General features: G+C 42.9%; 2 protein-coding genes across 11 annotated transcripts; both read left to right on the top strand.

Annotated features, from left to right (window-relative positions):
* The first annotated feature begins 149 nt into the window (after positions 1–149).
* tvp23b (trans-golgi network vesicle protein 23 homolog B (S. cerevisiae)) lies at positions 150–3189 on the top strand. Its single transcript, XM_053872079.1, has 7 exons — positions 150–202; positions 1045–1118; positions 1601–1745; positions 1815–1904; positions 1981–2106; positions 2324–2452; positions 2535–3189. The coding sequence occupies exons 1-7, from the start codon at positions 194–196 to the stop codon at positions 2559–2561; spliced, it is 600 nt and encodes a 199-aa protein (XP_053728054.1). The 5' UTR covers positions 150–193; the 3' UTR covers positions 2562–3189.
* A 554-nt stretch (positions 3190–3743) lies between these two features.
* exoc7 (exocyst complex component 7) lies at positions 3744–15230 on the top strand. 10 transcript variants are annotated; one of them, XM_053871716.1, is made up of 22 exons: positions 3744–3949; positions 4065–4130; positions 4263–4447; positions 4515–4620; positions 6296–6518; positions 6596–6763; positions 6891–6902; positions 8025–8117; positions 8619–8687; positions 9149–9294; positions 9363–9515; positions 9581–9679; positions 9745–9807; positions 10161–10227; positions 10875–10913; positions 11268–11330; positions 11399–11519; positions 11622–11717; positions 11781–11844; positions 12026–12067; positions 12517–12650; positions 13040–15230. In XM_053871716.1, the coding sequence occupies exons 1-22, from the start codon at positions 3890–3892 to the stop codon at positions 13140–13142; spliced, it is 2172 nt and encodes a 723-aa protein (XP_053727691.1). In that variant the 5' UTR covers positions 3744–3889; the 3' UTR covers positions 13143–15230. The 10 variants fall into 10 exon arrangements, with proteins under 10 accessions (XP_053727691.1, XP_053727700.1, XP_053727628.1 ...); XM_053871725.1 differs by lacking the exon at positions 6891–6902; XM_053871653.1 differs by lacking the exon at positions 8619–8687 and having other exon boundaries at positions 13040–15228.
* The last annotated feature ends 1063 nt before the right edge of the window (positions 15231–16293 follow it).

Genomic DNA, 16293 nt, shown 5'->3' with positions numbered 1-16293 from the left:
ATAACATATGTATGTTAAATAATTGGAAGTAGTGAGCAGCAAAACCGAACAATAAAGCGATACTGAGTTACACTCACTGCGAGCAAGCGGCGCCCTCACTGTCGTCATCACGTATGCGTCATTCGTTCTGTCAACTGCAGTGACGTGTCTTCCAACTGGACATGTAACAGGAAGTAGCTGCTCGACTGTCAACATGTTAACAGTAAGCATTTTATTCATTTTAGCAATTCTTTCGAAAACCACGGTACAGTCGGTTAAGTCGGGAATATATTCTTAGGCCAATCTTGTCCTGTTTTTATCCCTCATTTGCTCAACAATTGAAAATAACTTGGCATGCTAATGCTAAGTTAAAGTGGTAGCAAACAATCACGATGAAATGCAAAGTTTTAAATTGATTTGGAAGTTTTGTGATTCATACTGTTCATATGTTAGTAAATACAACTCGATTTATTTGTTGCCCATTTCAAGTAAACGATCGGTTGGGTTCATCTCTTTTTTTAAAACATAAATAAGCTGTTAGCCACGTCGCTAAATAAACAAAACTAAGCATAAATACGCCTCTTGCGCTCTTGTTCAAATAGAGTTTCAGAGCAACGTGCTATACGAATATACTTTGTAAAATTGGGGCTGGTGTTTCGGTACATATGATTGTTTACATTAAAAACAAATATTATTGTACCATTAAGAAAACAGCAAACCATAGACCGAAACACAACCTTTTCCATATTTTCCATTGTTTTGATTTAAAGTACGAACCTGCACAAGTCCCGGGGATTTCTGTACAACAATTCTGTACAACAAACACTGCAGTGTTGTGAGGTTTGAGGTGCTATATGCCTTCTTCGAGCTCAGATACAATTGTGATGCACATACATGTCGAGTAAAATTAAAAACTGGCTAAAGCTGGTCAATCACTTTTGTCAAGTTTTAATGTGGAAAATGTGACATAAGGGTGTTTCATCTTAAACAGGGTCAGTCCTGTGAGTAAAATTAAAGTTTGACCCTGGGAAACCATGATGAATGTCATCCTCTTGTCTCCCTTAGGACACCAATGATGAAGAAGTGGCGCTTTTTGATGCGGAGGAAGATGCTGGGACAAAGTCCAAGTCTAAGATCAAGTGGGTTCTATGAGAAAATCTGTACTAGGGCGGTCAACAATTTTGAATCTCAATTGATATCACAGAATTGAAGATGAATCAACTTGCAATTATTGGCAAATTAATTCCACATTTTGTATCTGTTCTATGGTAAAGGAGGAGATTTTGTTAACACAAGAGTGGCCAATAATGGTTTCCTCATGCAAACATTTACTCAGATTTACATGGACGCTGCGAAGAACATTCTTTGGAACAACCTAGAAGTAGTGATAAGGCTCAAAAGCATGCTAAAAGCATAACATTGTTAACATTATTGGCCACTCTTGTGTTGATAAAATCTTTGATACTACTGTGACCCAACCCAACTAGTTTTTTTTCTTGCCCTGATCATGTCATGTATCATTTACAATTTTCATATTTTTTACATTTTATATATAATTACATTTACCACACCTCTATCGACATTTAATGTTATGTGTCTGTCTTTGTTATTTGATTCACAGACATCCAGTGGCATCCTTCTTCCACCTGTTTTTTCGAGTGGTAGCTCTCATTGTCTACCTACTCTGCGGCTTCTACAGCACCAGCTCAATGGCCTGCATGGTCACGATCATCCTCCTGCTGTCCTGTGACTTCTGGACTGTTAAGGTGACAGCCACTCTCACAGGTAGCAATGTAACTGACTTCACGAGGCATCGTCTAACACTGCTCTTTTAGAACATCACAGGTCGCCTGATGGTGGGGTTGCGTTGGTGGAACCAGGTGGATGACGATGGACGAAGCCACTGGGTCTTTGAGTCACGGAAGGTGAGGATCTCTGTCAGTCAATGACCTCTGTGAGACCCAGCAGCTGATGATTGTGAGCGTTTCCTGTTTTCCTTAGGGAACAGGGCAGATTCAGACGTCGGACTCAGAGTCTCGAATCTTCTGGTTGGGGCTGATCGTGTTTCCAGTCCTCTGGGTCATTTTTTCCTTTACTGCTCTCATCTATTTGAATATTAAATGGCTGGTGAGTAGCTGCAAAATACTACTCGCGATAGTTGACTGATTTCCTTTTTATTCCGGGACAAAAGTGGCACTTTAGTGGCTGATAGGTCCATCTTTAAGAATAAACACATGTCGTCCATTCATTTAAAAAGACACTTGTTTAACCGAATAGATGATTTGTTGCTATTTTCTAACTATGCAGATGTTTACTCAGTCCGATGCTCTTGTGTCTCTCTCAGCCGGTGGTCATCATGGGTGTGGTACTTCAGGGGGCAAATCTGTATGGCTACATTCGCTGTAAAGTCGGTGGGAAAACCAGTTTGAAGAACATGGCCACTGACTACTTGGGGCGGCAGTTTCTTAAGCAGGTGACACTTGTTTTTCTTCTTTCCTACTCACCCACCCACTCAAATATTATTGTCATGTCTGACTGGTATCACTGACCCACAGACGCTGTCCAAAGAAGAGGGATCGTAGAGGACAGCACAGCAATATAACATTTAAAAGCTCGCACTCCTGGAGAAGGGCTTTTTTCATACAGACTTTTCATTCTGGATTTAAGGGTTCTCTTTTGTGATGGGAACATTGACTCTTGTGCAGGAGTCGGCAGTTTGAGGGTCCATGTAGCTAAACCTGAACATCTGACTTTAAATGGCTTTCCATTGTGGACGGGATTGTCGGCCAGCATGGGGCGACAAAGTCAACTGGCCGTTTATTGGTTGTATACTTTCTTCTTTGTCAAACTGAAATCCATGTGTGGAAGAGAATAAAGATATACAGTTACAATTGAAGTATTGTAAAGAAAATGTACTGGGGTTCAGTCCCAGTTCCCCATGTTTTCTCTGACACTGAACCCCAAACTTATCCAGGTTCCTTCACTTGGAGGGGATAAATGTGCATTATAATTACTATAGGTGAAATAGTTTCTTCGTTTTTTCAATTGCTAGTCATCATTAATATTATTTGGCATTCATGTCAAAGACTAATAATATTTTTTCTGACCTTGAGGAAGATGTTTGAAGTTTGATGAACTTGTAAAGTGGTGTAAAGAATGTAAACCAAGGCTTGTAAATACAATTGTGAAGAAACTATAACTTGTTGTTCATTGTCAATTGCTTGATTTTACACCATTTCTAAAACATTGAAAGGAAACTTCATACGATTAGACGTTGCTCAACATTATGAGGATGAAATTTACGAGTTATGCATAACCTAAAATATTAATCACATATGGTGTGCACTACGAATTGCGTCACTTACATTAAAACACAATGTTTATAAATGTATATGTATTATACAAGTGCGGTTTGAAAGAATGTCGTAGTAAAATCCACATCTTATTCGTCTTTTTTAAGTCTACTTTTTTACGGAATCACGTGACATGACCGGAAGCACAACAACCTCGCCTCGTCAAGCGCGTGTTAAAACTGGTCGGAAGCGAGGATGCAAGAAAGTTATATATTGCATTGATTTATTTATTTATTTATTTTTTAATGTAACTATAACAATCCCATTGCATTGCAATGCACTTGAATGAAATATTTATTAAACTTTCTGCAATTTGAACCAGCTAATTGCATCATTATTCCATGTATGAACAGCAATCGGGGTTCTTATTTTGAAATACAAACCGGATATCACTCAGTATTTCCAGCTTTCGTAGATAACTGGCTTCCTCTGTTTAGCTGTTTGCCACAATGTTAGCACGCAGACGTGGTAAGACAGATCTATCCAAATGATTTGAACGATTGGTGAAAAACATCTACCTTACTTCTGCGCCTGTGCCCTCGGGAACTGTTTCGAAGATGATTCCCACCGAGGACGCTTCCGCCAGGAAGCGGGAGATCGAGGAGAAGCTCAAGCAGGTCAGACATCAGCTGCTTCCTTCTCCGGATTCATTCTTCAGTAAAATGTATCGACATTGAACTCAGACATCAAGTCATGAGAAAGTGATCATGTCTTCTCCGGTGTGGTGTGCAGGAGCAGGAGACATTGTCTTTCATCAGGGAGAACCTGGAGAAGAGCGACCAGCTGACCAACGGAATGGTAGTTATCCGTTATATGTGTATATAACACATATAACTCTATCGCTAGCGAATTGATACTTTCAGATATGCGTGCAACATTAGCGGCTTTGAAAGCGAATACTATTTCATTTTCTCTCTCCTCTCTTGTCAGGTGTCCATTCTGTCTTCGTTCGAAAGCCGACTGATGCAGCTGGAGAATTCCATCATCCCGGTCCACAAGCAAACAGAGAACCTGCAGCGTCTACAGGAGAATGTTGACAAGACTCTGTCCTGCATGGATCATGTGATCAGCTACTATCACGTTGCTAAAGATACTGACCGCATCATCCGGGAGGGGTGAGCTTCGGGTTGTTGTTGTGTTTGGTTCGGTTTTTGACTTGTTATATGTTTGTTTTTGATCCAGACCGACTGGGCGACTCGATGAGTACTTGTCATGCATCGCCAAAATCCAGAAGGCAGTGGAATACTTCCAGGACAACAATCCAGACAGTCCAGAGCTCAACACAGTGGTGAGTTTGCTGAATTAACTGCTGTTGTACTGGTTGTTATTGGGGTACAGTTTTGTGACTGTGTGATAGTTGCGACCCAAAACCTCAAAAGTTTTTCTCTTTTTTTTTTCATGTCGCTCCATCTCGGCTAATTTCTTTTTTAAATATTGTTTTCAAAATGCTAGTTTTTGAAACACATATAATGAAAATTATAGAAATTATGTGAACAGTTCAACATTAAACAAACTAGAAGGCAAATTTAATTTTGAAAATATACAAAACAAGTAATGTGATGACACTGTATAGTCAGTAATTATTGAACAAACACCCATTCGTATCTTTAATAACAAAGAGAATAAAGTAGACAAGAACAACTGAGTCAGAAATGATGTCATGGCGTGTCAGTTAGAATCAGAATCAGAATCAAATGTATTGCTATGGTCAGTGGGGATCCCACCAACTAGGAAAGTGCTTTGGAAAAAAGTGATGTCAACAAAATTAAATTAAATTAAATAAAATAAAAACCGGTAAATGAGGAATCATAAAGCGTTTTGACACAACGATGCACTCTGTTTATACTGTGCTGATACTGTGTCACTGAATACTGACACCTAATGGACATTTAAAATTCCTGCAGTCAACCTGCTCGACAAACTGAAAAGACACCGATTTGATAACCTGGTGTAAACAATAATATCATTTAAGTCTTAACATTCATATTGTATTATTCCATATCTTTAAATAAAGTGAACATGTATCGTAATGTGAAAATCTCAGTGAAAAGGAACGTTGAATGAGAATGCCTGTGGACTTTTTGGACAAAATAGGTTTTTCCCCTGTTTTAATTTTTTCTAAATTAAGTCTGTTACATTTCTTGCAAAAAATAATGTGAATAGTGAACTAAGAATTACCTTGAAAAAAAAACTTTGAACGGAACTAGACAAGTCGAAAATCAAAGCAAAACAAGGAGAATGAAATAAATACATTGTTTTCGGATAGGAGATCAAAATGGTCCCACACGACAGAAAACTTGCGCTTCCCCTGGAGTTGCCTCATAATCCACAAAGACATTCACCGGGAGCTGTGAGATTACATTGTTTCAGCAGTTGACAGATGTGCTTCCTTATAAACACAGTTTGAAGCGTTTTTTCCACGTCAACACAGTTCATTCATCGTGTCACGTGATTGTCTTAATGCGGTACGCGCACTGACACAGGGATCGCTCTGTGAGCTTGGTGCGTGTGCCGGTGCAGCACTGTTGCAGGACCCATCACTACAAACAGATTCTGCGACCTGCATGGAACATTGCCAAAAGCACAAAAAAAATCGACCGGCCAGTCGGTTAGTTAAATAAATCTACTCAACTTCAGTGTCAGGTTTTCTATGAGAGCTCACTCCTGCGACAAGAGAATGTGCACACTATATTTTGAACTGACACTTCTCTGGCCTCATCCCTCTGATTCAAAACACGGCGACCTTTGGTGGTCAAGTAGGTGAAGTGTATCCAAGTGTATCCGTGTTCAATTGAGAAACAGGGTGATGCAGTAGCTGATAATTGAGATCACCCAGAATAGTTTTCCGCATTTTTTAATTGTGTTTGATGAATCGCCCTGCCGTCGCTCAGACTGAGTTTGCAGTCATTGGCCAGGAAGATGAAAACTTAATACCTAATTGCTATAACTTGTCCCGGGTGCAGAAAGCTCGTTTCGACAAAGGGAAGGAGCTGCTGGAGGCTGAATTCCGCAGCCTGCTGACACGCTACAGTAAACCCGTCCCGCCCATCCTCATCCTGGACGCCATCAGCGTCGACGAGGAGCTGGACGTCCAGGAGGAAGTAGTTCTGGAACACCTGCCCGAGGCGGTCCTGCAGGACATCATCTGCATCGCTGGCTGGCTGGTGGAGTATGGACGTAACCAAGGTAACCATCTGTTTACGCACATGTATTTTTTCCATATACCTGCTTCCTCTTACATCACTTCCTCCATGTCTCGATAGACTTCATGAACGTTTACTTCCAAATCCGGTCCAACCAGCTGGACCGGTCCATCAAAGGCCTGAAGGATCACTTTCGTAAGAACAGTACCTCCTCTGGTATCCTCTACTCACCGGCGGTCCAGACTAAACGCAAGGACACCCCGACCAAGAAGGCCCCTAAAAGACCAGGTCAGCGGATCAGAACCACATTATAATCTGAGGTCCCCGCTCATCTAACCCCATCCCCTTAACCTGGATCACTGTTTCTGAAATGTGGCTAATCTTCATCTTCCTCCTTTAATCTCTGTGATGACAGTCTACATCCCAGGTAATAACTGCTCCACCGCTCCCCCTGCTGCATATGTCTGTCTGTCTGTCTATAGGCTCTGTCCACATGCACATGGATTCATCACTAAATGGTCAATTTACCTTTAACATTAGGATGTTGTCATCCGCGTGACAGCCTGTACCCACAATTTCACCAAAGATATCGCCCCAGGTGATACTTTTGTTACTAGTAACCAGTTTGATAATCGATTTAAACCTTTATGGAACGCCCATGTATTCAATAAAACATTTGTTCATTCCTAAACATCACTGTTGGGAATGTCAAGTTTTTCCTAACTAGACATATGTTAAAATCATAGCCCTCTGCATCACATTGTTCCATTGGATGAGTCACAAAGCATCTATATTTTAACTTGTCTTTGTCTTTGGGAGATAAAGCAGTTGGGGGACTGTTGGACATCCATGATTATGTGGACTCTTTTCATTGGATGTGGTGTGGGGGAAGAAAGATTGGGTGAAAATCTGGGTCTGTACCTGCAGTAGTTGACCATGGACTAATACAGAAACAATTTAAAATCTACACCATCCAGACGATTCTGCGATATGATCAATTTGATTTACATAAATGAGCTGAACGAGGTTCTTCTTTCATGTTGTCTGTGCTGCATGTTTTGTTTGCTGCAGTAGCTAATGGGCTTCAGCGTCATGAAAAGTCAATGTCGTGATGCTCTCTAACATGCTATGACTGGTCGTAGGAGCAGCGATGCACCGTGGTCCGCTGTATGTTGAGATGGACCACACTAGGGGGCGCTAAAATTTGATTTGCATGAGTTAAGAAATCCTGTTCTAATGCCTCGTCCAAACCACTGTAACAGTTGTTAGTTTGATTCTTTTGAGGTGTGGTCCATCTTCATGTCCAGTAACGTATCTGTGTGGTCTAACGTGTTCACCTGAAGCTTCTGTGTGAAGTAGTTTCTCGCCTGTTGTTTAGCAGCTGGGGCTCTCCTGTGCCTCACTGTTGCTGTGATGGTGAAGGGATGTGGTGCCCTTGTTTCATCACTCACTTCCTAGATCTTTTTTCTTCTTCTCCTGTCCTCCACTGTTTTCTGGGCTGTGTGGACTTGGCTGGGCCTCGCTCTGTTCTATGGGTTCACGGGACCAGGGACCATTCGCAAAGCCCAGAACCTTCTCAAACAGTACTCACAGCATGGTCTGGATGGGAAAAAGGGGGGTTCTAACCTCACTCCTTTGGAAGGTAAACACGCCCTGCTCTTCTTCTCCTTCTAAACTCTCATTGCATAGTCTTGCTGATACACAGTGGTGACACCCCACAACAGCTTTTTAAACGTCCAAGGCTTGGTCAGCAGAGTGAAACATGTTTCCATAACAACCCGTTTTACTGTTGACAATCAGCGACACATTAGTGAGAAACACACATCCCATTGTGTCGACCCACAGGAGGTCACAGTCTCATGTCGGTCTCAAGGCCTGAGTTGAGAGTTGAGAGGGTAAACAAGTTGAGAGTGATTATTTTATCCTGCTCCGTCAAATGTCACAAAGAACGTAATTCTAGATGAAAGCTGTTGTGACTGTCACACTGAAGGTCCCCCTCTCTCCCCCCCCTCTTGCCCTGCTGGGTGCTCGGTGGTGGTGTTGGTAGTGGTGTTCCAGATTCAGGTTTGTTTCCTCCCCTGCTCTGCTCTGGTCGTGACCTCTGTAGTCTGACCAGTGCTGTGCCCCCACCTTCACCCAGCAGGCTACGATCATGACCTGAGGGTCAAACACCTGTCTGACGCCCTGAATGAGAAGCACGGGGCTCTCGCTGGTGAGTGACGGGAATACCTGCAGTAAGTGGGTGGGGTCAACTGAAAAACGCTAAGAAAGAGTTGTTAAATATTCAAAATGTAAAAATTATTTCCTGCACTGTACCCTTGTGGAGCTTTGTTTGTTTTGTGTACGTTTTTAATGTCTGCACTATGATTTATTTATTGAATGGAGTTGATCGAATCGTTGGATAAAAACATATCTTTCGAGCCCTGTTTCCCACCTCTGTGCACCACCCGATTGAGAGAGAAGGCAGACACTGCTTGTGAAGGATGGTTACAAGGAAGAGTGCCCATTGCATCACTTGTGTCGATTTCATGACATTAAAAAAAAATGTCAGTCATCCATCCTCACAACAAAATTAGTTTCAGATGCTAAGCCAACATTTGCCGCTGTTGGCTATGTCATGCGGTGTTCTTGGACAGTACTTGATAAGAACAAAGACTGCCGTGTGTCCCTCAGGGAAAGATGACGTTCTGGATATCGAGATTGACTCGTACATTCACTGCATCAGTGCTTTTGTGAAGCTGGCACAGAGTGAGTACGCGTTGCTGACGGAGATCATCCCAGAGCACCACCAGAAGAAGACATTTGACTCCCTCATTCAGGTGAGAGATTGCCAAGACGGATTGTTTGTGTATGTCTAATGATTTTGATGGTCTCCCTTGGTTTACAGGAGGCGTTGGACAACCTGATGCTGGAAGGTGACAACATTGTGTCGGCAGCTCGCCGTGCCATCCTGCGCCACGACTACTCTGCCGTCCTCACCATCTTCCCGATATTGCGGCACCTTAAAATGAACAAGTCCGACTTCGATGCCACGCTGCAGGTTAGACCCTGGTCTGTTGGGGGCACTGAAGATCCAGAGAAGAGCTAATGGTCGTGTGTCCACAGGGAACAGCAGCGAGTACGAAAAACAAACTCCCTGCTCTCATCACGTCCATGGAAACGATTGGAGCTAAAGCTCTGGAAGAGTTCGCCGACAGCATCAAGGTCCTTACAAGATGAAGTTGACGTTTGTTTCTTCTTCATTGTTTCATGCCCTCTTGTGTCCGCAGAATGATCCAGATAAGGAATACAACATGCCGAAAGACGGAACTGTCCACGAGCTGACCAGCAATGTGAGCTCTTAGTAATTGATCGTCTGAGGGAAGAACTTTACTGAAAAAAATGATGTGAAAAATTCTTGAGCGGACACTATACATCTGTGTGATAAAAGTGTAATCTATATTTGTAATAATAGTATTTATTGATATTTGTGGTTGTGTGTTTTATCAATCACATAAGAATTACTCAGGAAAGAAAAACAACATCTTTTAAATAGATAAATATAGATCTGTAATTTTGTTAATGGGAGAAAAAAAATCACCATAACTTTATTCCAAGTCAGTGATTTATTTCTGTCATTTTGTGATTGAGTTACCAACTTTGTTGATTCCAGATCATTGATTACAATGTTCTTTTCGACCTTCAGGCCATCCTCTTCCTGCAGCAGCTTCTAGACTTCCATGAGACAGCAGGAGCCATGTTGGCCTCACAAGGTACATACCCTCGGTTGCTGGCTCGTCCTGTTTGTAATGACCAGTGTTTCCCCCATCCTCAGAGCTTATGCTGCGACTCCTGCCTGTTTCTGCTTCCTATTGCTTCTGCATGACATTTTGCTGACACTTTTCTCCTCTAACTTCTGTAGTCATCCGCTAAAAGGTCTAGTCTAACTGCTGGACTTGTTTAGGCTTCCTGTATTTTTGGGATGCGTTTATTCACTCTTGTGGCCTGAAGGGTGTACCAGAGTATCTTTGCATCACTCAGGACTGTTTCTTTATCTTGCTGATCCGACTGCTCATCTGCTGCATCGACACTGGCAGCACAATACTCTGGAAGATGGAGACAGGATCGCCTGCTTCCTTGAATGCCAATCGTACATAGGGAGTAATGCTTTGCAACTGCCCCTTTCTGAACACCCGCCTCAATAACAATAATGTCTCGGGGGTCCCTGACAACAAACCCTCTTCTCTGTGGCCCTGACACCCTGATGTTTCAACTGTGCGTGTCTAGGGTCCAGGAACCTCCACCCGACCGTCCTGTGATGTCAGTAACCAGCTGCTTCTGTTCTTCTTCTGCACTAACGTTCTCCTGTGTTTGCACTTCTTGTCTTTTCTCTTCTGCTTTGCCTCGGCGCCCCTTCTAGTTCTGGGGGACACTTACAATATTCCTTTAGATCCCCGAGGTAAGACTGAAGCTGCATGCGGACCCCCTGGTAGCATCACACATTTGGGATTGATGTTTGTTTCAATGGGACAAAAGATGGTCTATTTTTTTTTGCTACTATGATAGTCATTCTTTTTATCAGTGCCTTGTCTTTGTCATCAATTATTTTTGGTACAGTGTATTCTACCTGCAGTTCCCCAGTTAAGATAAGTAAAAACAGTCCCTCCATCATCTGTGGACGATTCACAACCCTGCCCTGGAGAAGATTTTACTCAAATGTTAAGCTTTATTTTCCTTTGTAAAATATAGTTGACATTTGTAAATGTCTGCTTCCATGTCCTGTGTGGTGCTAACACATCCCTTCTTTCCCCAGAGAGCAGCTCAGCAAGCAGCTTCACCTCTGATTTCAGCAAGAAGCTCCTCAGCACCTACATCTGTAAGTTGATGTTGAAGTTTTTCTGCTGTGATCCTGGTATAATGTTGAGCTATGGTCTGGTCTGACAGGTAAAGTTCTGGGGAACCTTCAGCTGAACCTCCTGAGTAAGTCCAAAGTCTATGAGGACTCGGCTCTCAGTGCCATCTTCCTGCACAACAACTACAACTACATCCTCAAGTCTCTGGAGAAGTGAGTCCCCTTGTTCTGGACCTTGTGTTTAAAATGCTTTTGTGTTAGGGCGACTGATGAGGACGTGGTGCCATAGAATGTTTAAAAGTGATGCCTTTGCAGATCTGAGCTGATCCAGCTGGTCACTGTGACCCAGAAGAGAGCAGAGAGTTCCTACAGAGAACTGATCCAACAGCAGATCCAAGACTACCAGCGCAGGTGAGCACATGCTCGCCTACATGCATGCACATGCAGCTCAACTGACGCCAAGTATCTCTGCAGCTGGGTGAGAGTGACTGATCATCTGACTGATCGGAACATACCAGTCTTCCAGCCTGGAACAAAGGTTGGTTCTGCACCTTTAGTTTCAGTGTTACTGCCACCCACTGGACAATTTCACTTTCAGTTTGATATGTTTAGCCACATAGATTTCCAGCAGCATCCCAAAAGTCTGACCAGTTTCTCAGTAATGATATGACTGAGCTCAGTGGACTGACGGGGCCGTTCTGCTTCACTTTTGTTTTCAGCTGAAAGATAGAGAGCGTCAGGTCATCAAGGACAAGTTCAAGGTCAGTTCTTGCTTCATGTCACTGCTTCCAAAGCTAACCCATCCTCTGCCCCTGCACCTCCTTTGCTGCCTCCTCACTGCATAAACCGGCCTGATTGAGTTGCTGGTGATGTTAGTGGTCTGGGAAAGTTGGTCATGGAGTGTCACTTTTCTTTATAGTCTTGGTGGGGGTGACTAAGAGTTGTCGCATAATACTGCTACTGTCTCATGTGGAAGAGCAAGGGGTGCAAGTGGAAGACAGACATGGTTCTGATATGTGTCCTTAGTAGGTGTGATTTTGGAGAATGATATAAGCACTGAGAGAGCATCCTGATGTTGAGGGTTGAGATGTGCATGAAGTTTACTTTACAAATCGACACCTCTGACCTATTCCCCTGCACCATCCTCCTCTTTAAGCTCTCTCTACTCCTCTCTCCACTCTCACTTATTGACCTCCTGATCTCCTCTAAGGGTTTTAATGATGGCCTGGAAGAGCTGTGTAAAATTCAGAAGGGCTGGGCGATTCCAGACAAGGAGCAGAGAGATTTCATCCGTCAGGCTCAGAAGAAGGAAGTGTCAGAGGCCTACAGGACTTTCCTGCAAAGGTGGCGTGCCTGTGGAACCTTCCACGATACACTACTCTTTCAAAGTTACATACACACGTTTGTGATCGTCACTTGGCCTCCTTTACAGTTCATGCTCATGTGCAGAGAAAAGGGTCCAGAGGCTTTATACGTTATTGGAAATTCAGTACAGTAACATTAGTCAATTTAATGTAGATGTTCATATTTACCTTTTATATTAAACTAGTCTCCATCATAAACGTGTGATATATATATCTTTCCGTCTAATGGTTGAGCCTGTAATTGATGTGGTGATAACAACTGGATTGCACACTTTATAAATGTTAAAAAGAAAGTACAAAATCAGTGGTTTGAGTATAATCAATCTGTAAAGTGAGGGTATGAGTTGATGTTCCCTCTACTTCCTTCAGGTGTGCCAACATCTCCTTCACCAAGAATCCAGAGAAGTACCACAAGTACCGTCCAGAGGAGGTGGAGGAGATGATCGAGAGACTGTTCGACACGTCGGCCTGAAGCATTGCCAGCGTCTCTCTCTCTCTCTCTCTCTCTCTCTCTCCATACATGTGACTGGAATAACATCTGTACTCTCCAGAGGCGTTGATACAACACAAGGCTTGGGCTCACTCTGGTCAGATACTTTCGGCGGCTACCAGCAGGTGGCGGCATAAGCTTGGAAGCAGGATACTGACGCGTGATCAGAAATACCGTTGGTTCATAATTCCAAACAATAATCGTATGTGGCTGACTCTTTCACTCTGCAGTTGAAGGTCTGGCAGAGGAAAATATTTTAATTGAGAATTAAATTAATACTGCACATTTGTTGTGTTTGTTTTCACATGAAAGATCACCATATTAAGCCATTTAACAGCCATCATTTTTTTTGCGAGTGACCTTCTTCAGCTGTGATCTAGAGTGGCAATGTAACACCTCCTTCTCACTGATGGACCTGTGTAAATGATGTCCAAGTGGATGAAGACGCAATATAGGATGCAGCTGCACTCATTCAAGTGGATTTATAATCACGATCTGAGGGAAATATGGGTATCCTTCATCAAAAAAGCAAGTCTGTCGTCTGACGGAGAAACTGCTTGGCGAATCCGCTGCACTTTGAAGTGAGTTGTAGTTCACCCTGCATGTTGAAACTTTGACCTTTTCTGAGTTTGTGATACGTTACCTCAGAAGCCATTAATCATTTAAGAGTCTAGCTGGAAGTTGCAACTGCAGCTGCCGCTCTTTTTGGAGGTGGCACTGGAGGCAGGAAGTGACCGCCTTGGTGCCCAGTCACTTCCTGTGACTGAGGCTGAGCAGTTGTACAAGGAAGTGACATCAATGCAGCAGTTAGTTAGACTGGAAATGATTGACGGTGGTGCGATTGTTTGAGTCCAGGAGAGAGTTCTGAGGTGGCTGCATGAGAACATGGGCTGCGTCTGAAAATGTCATTGTGAGGAATGTTTATCCAAATTTATTCACATTACACAAGAACAAGAAATGCGGTACACAAAATAAAAACCAACCTTTAAATGGTGTGGCATGGCTGGAAAACAGTGCTGATCTCTGAATTATTGGAAATGCCCGAGCAGGAGTTTGAAGGCTACATTCAGAGCACCTTCAGGCGCCGGCCTCAAGTGTACATACATTCATACCTCAGCTTTGTTCTGCTTCTCCTCTGAACTCCTAGACTGCACTGTTGTCGGTGGATGTTCGCTGGATCACGTCAGTGTTTGACTATAAACCTTCCGCACTAAAACTCAGTTGGCAGCTCCATTTCTGGCTTTCAGACTTTTAATGAGTCCAGTTCTGGATCCAGGATCATATCCAGGCAGGAAGCAGAAATGCTGGACAAGGAAACCAGTGCTCTGACCCACCCAATTCAAACTGGGGTCATTTCTGCACCGATTTAATCTTAAAACATAACACTTCATCAAAATTACACACGTTGTTAGTTTTGACAGTGTAACTCTGCTTTATTTGGAGTCTGCGATGAAGGTAAAATGAGAGTAGAGATTTCATTTAATACTCCATTCACTGGTTCATTCATTTTAGAACAAGTAGTGCACCATGCTTCTCTCTCCTGAAGAAAATGCTAGTACCCCACTACCGCATCATTTGGTGTGCTGGTCAGCTCATGTAAAAGCGTGTATGTCACAATGGTTGATCCTGTTAAGATTCAATATTTCCACAGTGGGATTGTGGTGTCGCTCTGGGTGTTCCAAAATTGTTGATTTTTCCAGCTCCTCTAAGCCAGCCACATTTTCTTCAAAAAGATGAAAATGTTCATGGATGATTATTCTGAGCAAAAAGAGAAATTATCTTCCTAAAATGTGTTCTCACTGCTTTTCTCGAGCTCTGAAACTGCAGGCCAGTGGATATGTGGGAAGCTGGTTCCTCTTGTTATGAGCAACCTTTCATTCGAGTGTTTAAATCAAATGATGAGGCATCAATTTTTCAAAATAAATTTCCAAACTTGTTTCTAGGAATTCACGTGACATCAGTAGATTTAAAGTATACTTTCTTTTAATGTGAGCTGGTGGAGATTCTCAGAAATCTGGCGAGTACTTTTCCACCTCTAAAAATAGCCGTAAAAGGTGGTGTTTTTCCGCCCCCCAGGCTTTTTAGCTAATCTGACATTAAATAAAATGACTGAATTTCAGTCTTTAACTGGATCAGATTAGTGTTTTCCATGTTTTTAAAGTTAAGTCAGTGCAGTGTTTGCAACGCCACCTAGGGAACTGAAGAGAACACTGTCCATGCGCAGTATGGCAGGTAGTGGTCTCGGCCTGCAGTCACACTGACTGTACAATCCTTTAGCTTAAGCATGGCGTGTTTTACCTAGTGTGAATAACTTCAACAGAGCACTTCCTCTGGTCCCACTGGTGTAACACCACCATCGCAGATTGCTTGAAGCCTTTACAGGCCCTATGTCTGAGATGTTACATGTAAGGAAGAACAGTGACTACAGCATGGGTTGCCACTGACCCGGGGTGTGGACAATGTGGGAGTGACTGATCTGGCCAGACCTGTGTGGACAGACTGGCACGAGTAGAGTACTGACGGTAAAAGAGCATTTGCATTCCTGTTGCTCTGACCAGACCTGTATTGGAGCTCAAAGTCAAGTGGCGCCAACTCAGCTGCCTGTTGAAGTTCCATGGGACCAAGCATTGCAGACAGGAAGTAGCTCAGGAGATTGGTATCTGTAAAACCAACACATTTGTGCCCCCAACAAATACAGAATTTCTTGATCATTGCCCATTTATCGGCCTTGGAACTTCTACTTCATTGAACTGTAGTTAACCGTGTGTCTGACTGAAGGCACAAAAGCTTCAGGCCATACACCTTGCTCAGTTTCTTGGGGGTGGATGGTTCCAAGGCTATGATAACTGGCATTGGCTCCTATAATAAAAGGTCAATCCATATCGGCACCAGGTGTTATGCCATTAACTCATGAATCATGAGCTTTGGCACAATTGGTTTTGAAAATCCGCCTTTAAAGGGGAACTAAAGTTCCAATGAAGTTGTTTGATTCCTGAATGTCCTTTTAAAAAAACATGATCACCTGTCATGTATTAGACCCTCTGATGTCACCTTCCGTTCTTTTTAATCATGCAGGCAACTGTGTGTGGTTGGTTCTGTAAAGATCCAGTGTTTCCACAGGATTGTGGTGGTG

The sequence above is a fragment of the Synchiropus splendidus genome, chromosome 1 (genome assembly GCF_027744825.2).
Source record: "Synchiropus splendidus isolate RoL2022-P1 chromosome 1, RoL_Sspl_1.0, whole genome shotgun sequence".
Classification (NCBI taxonomy): Eukaryota; Metazoa; Chordata; class Actinopteri; order Syngnathiformes; family Callionymidae; genus Synchiropus; species Synchiropus splendidus.
This window is presented reverse-complemented; position numbering and strand designations above follow the sequence as displayed.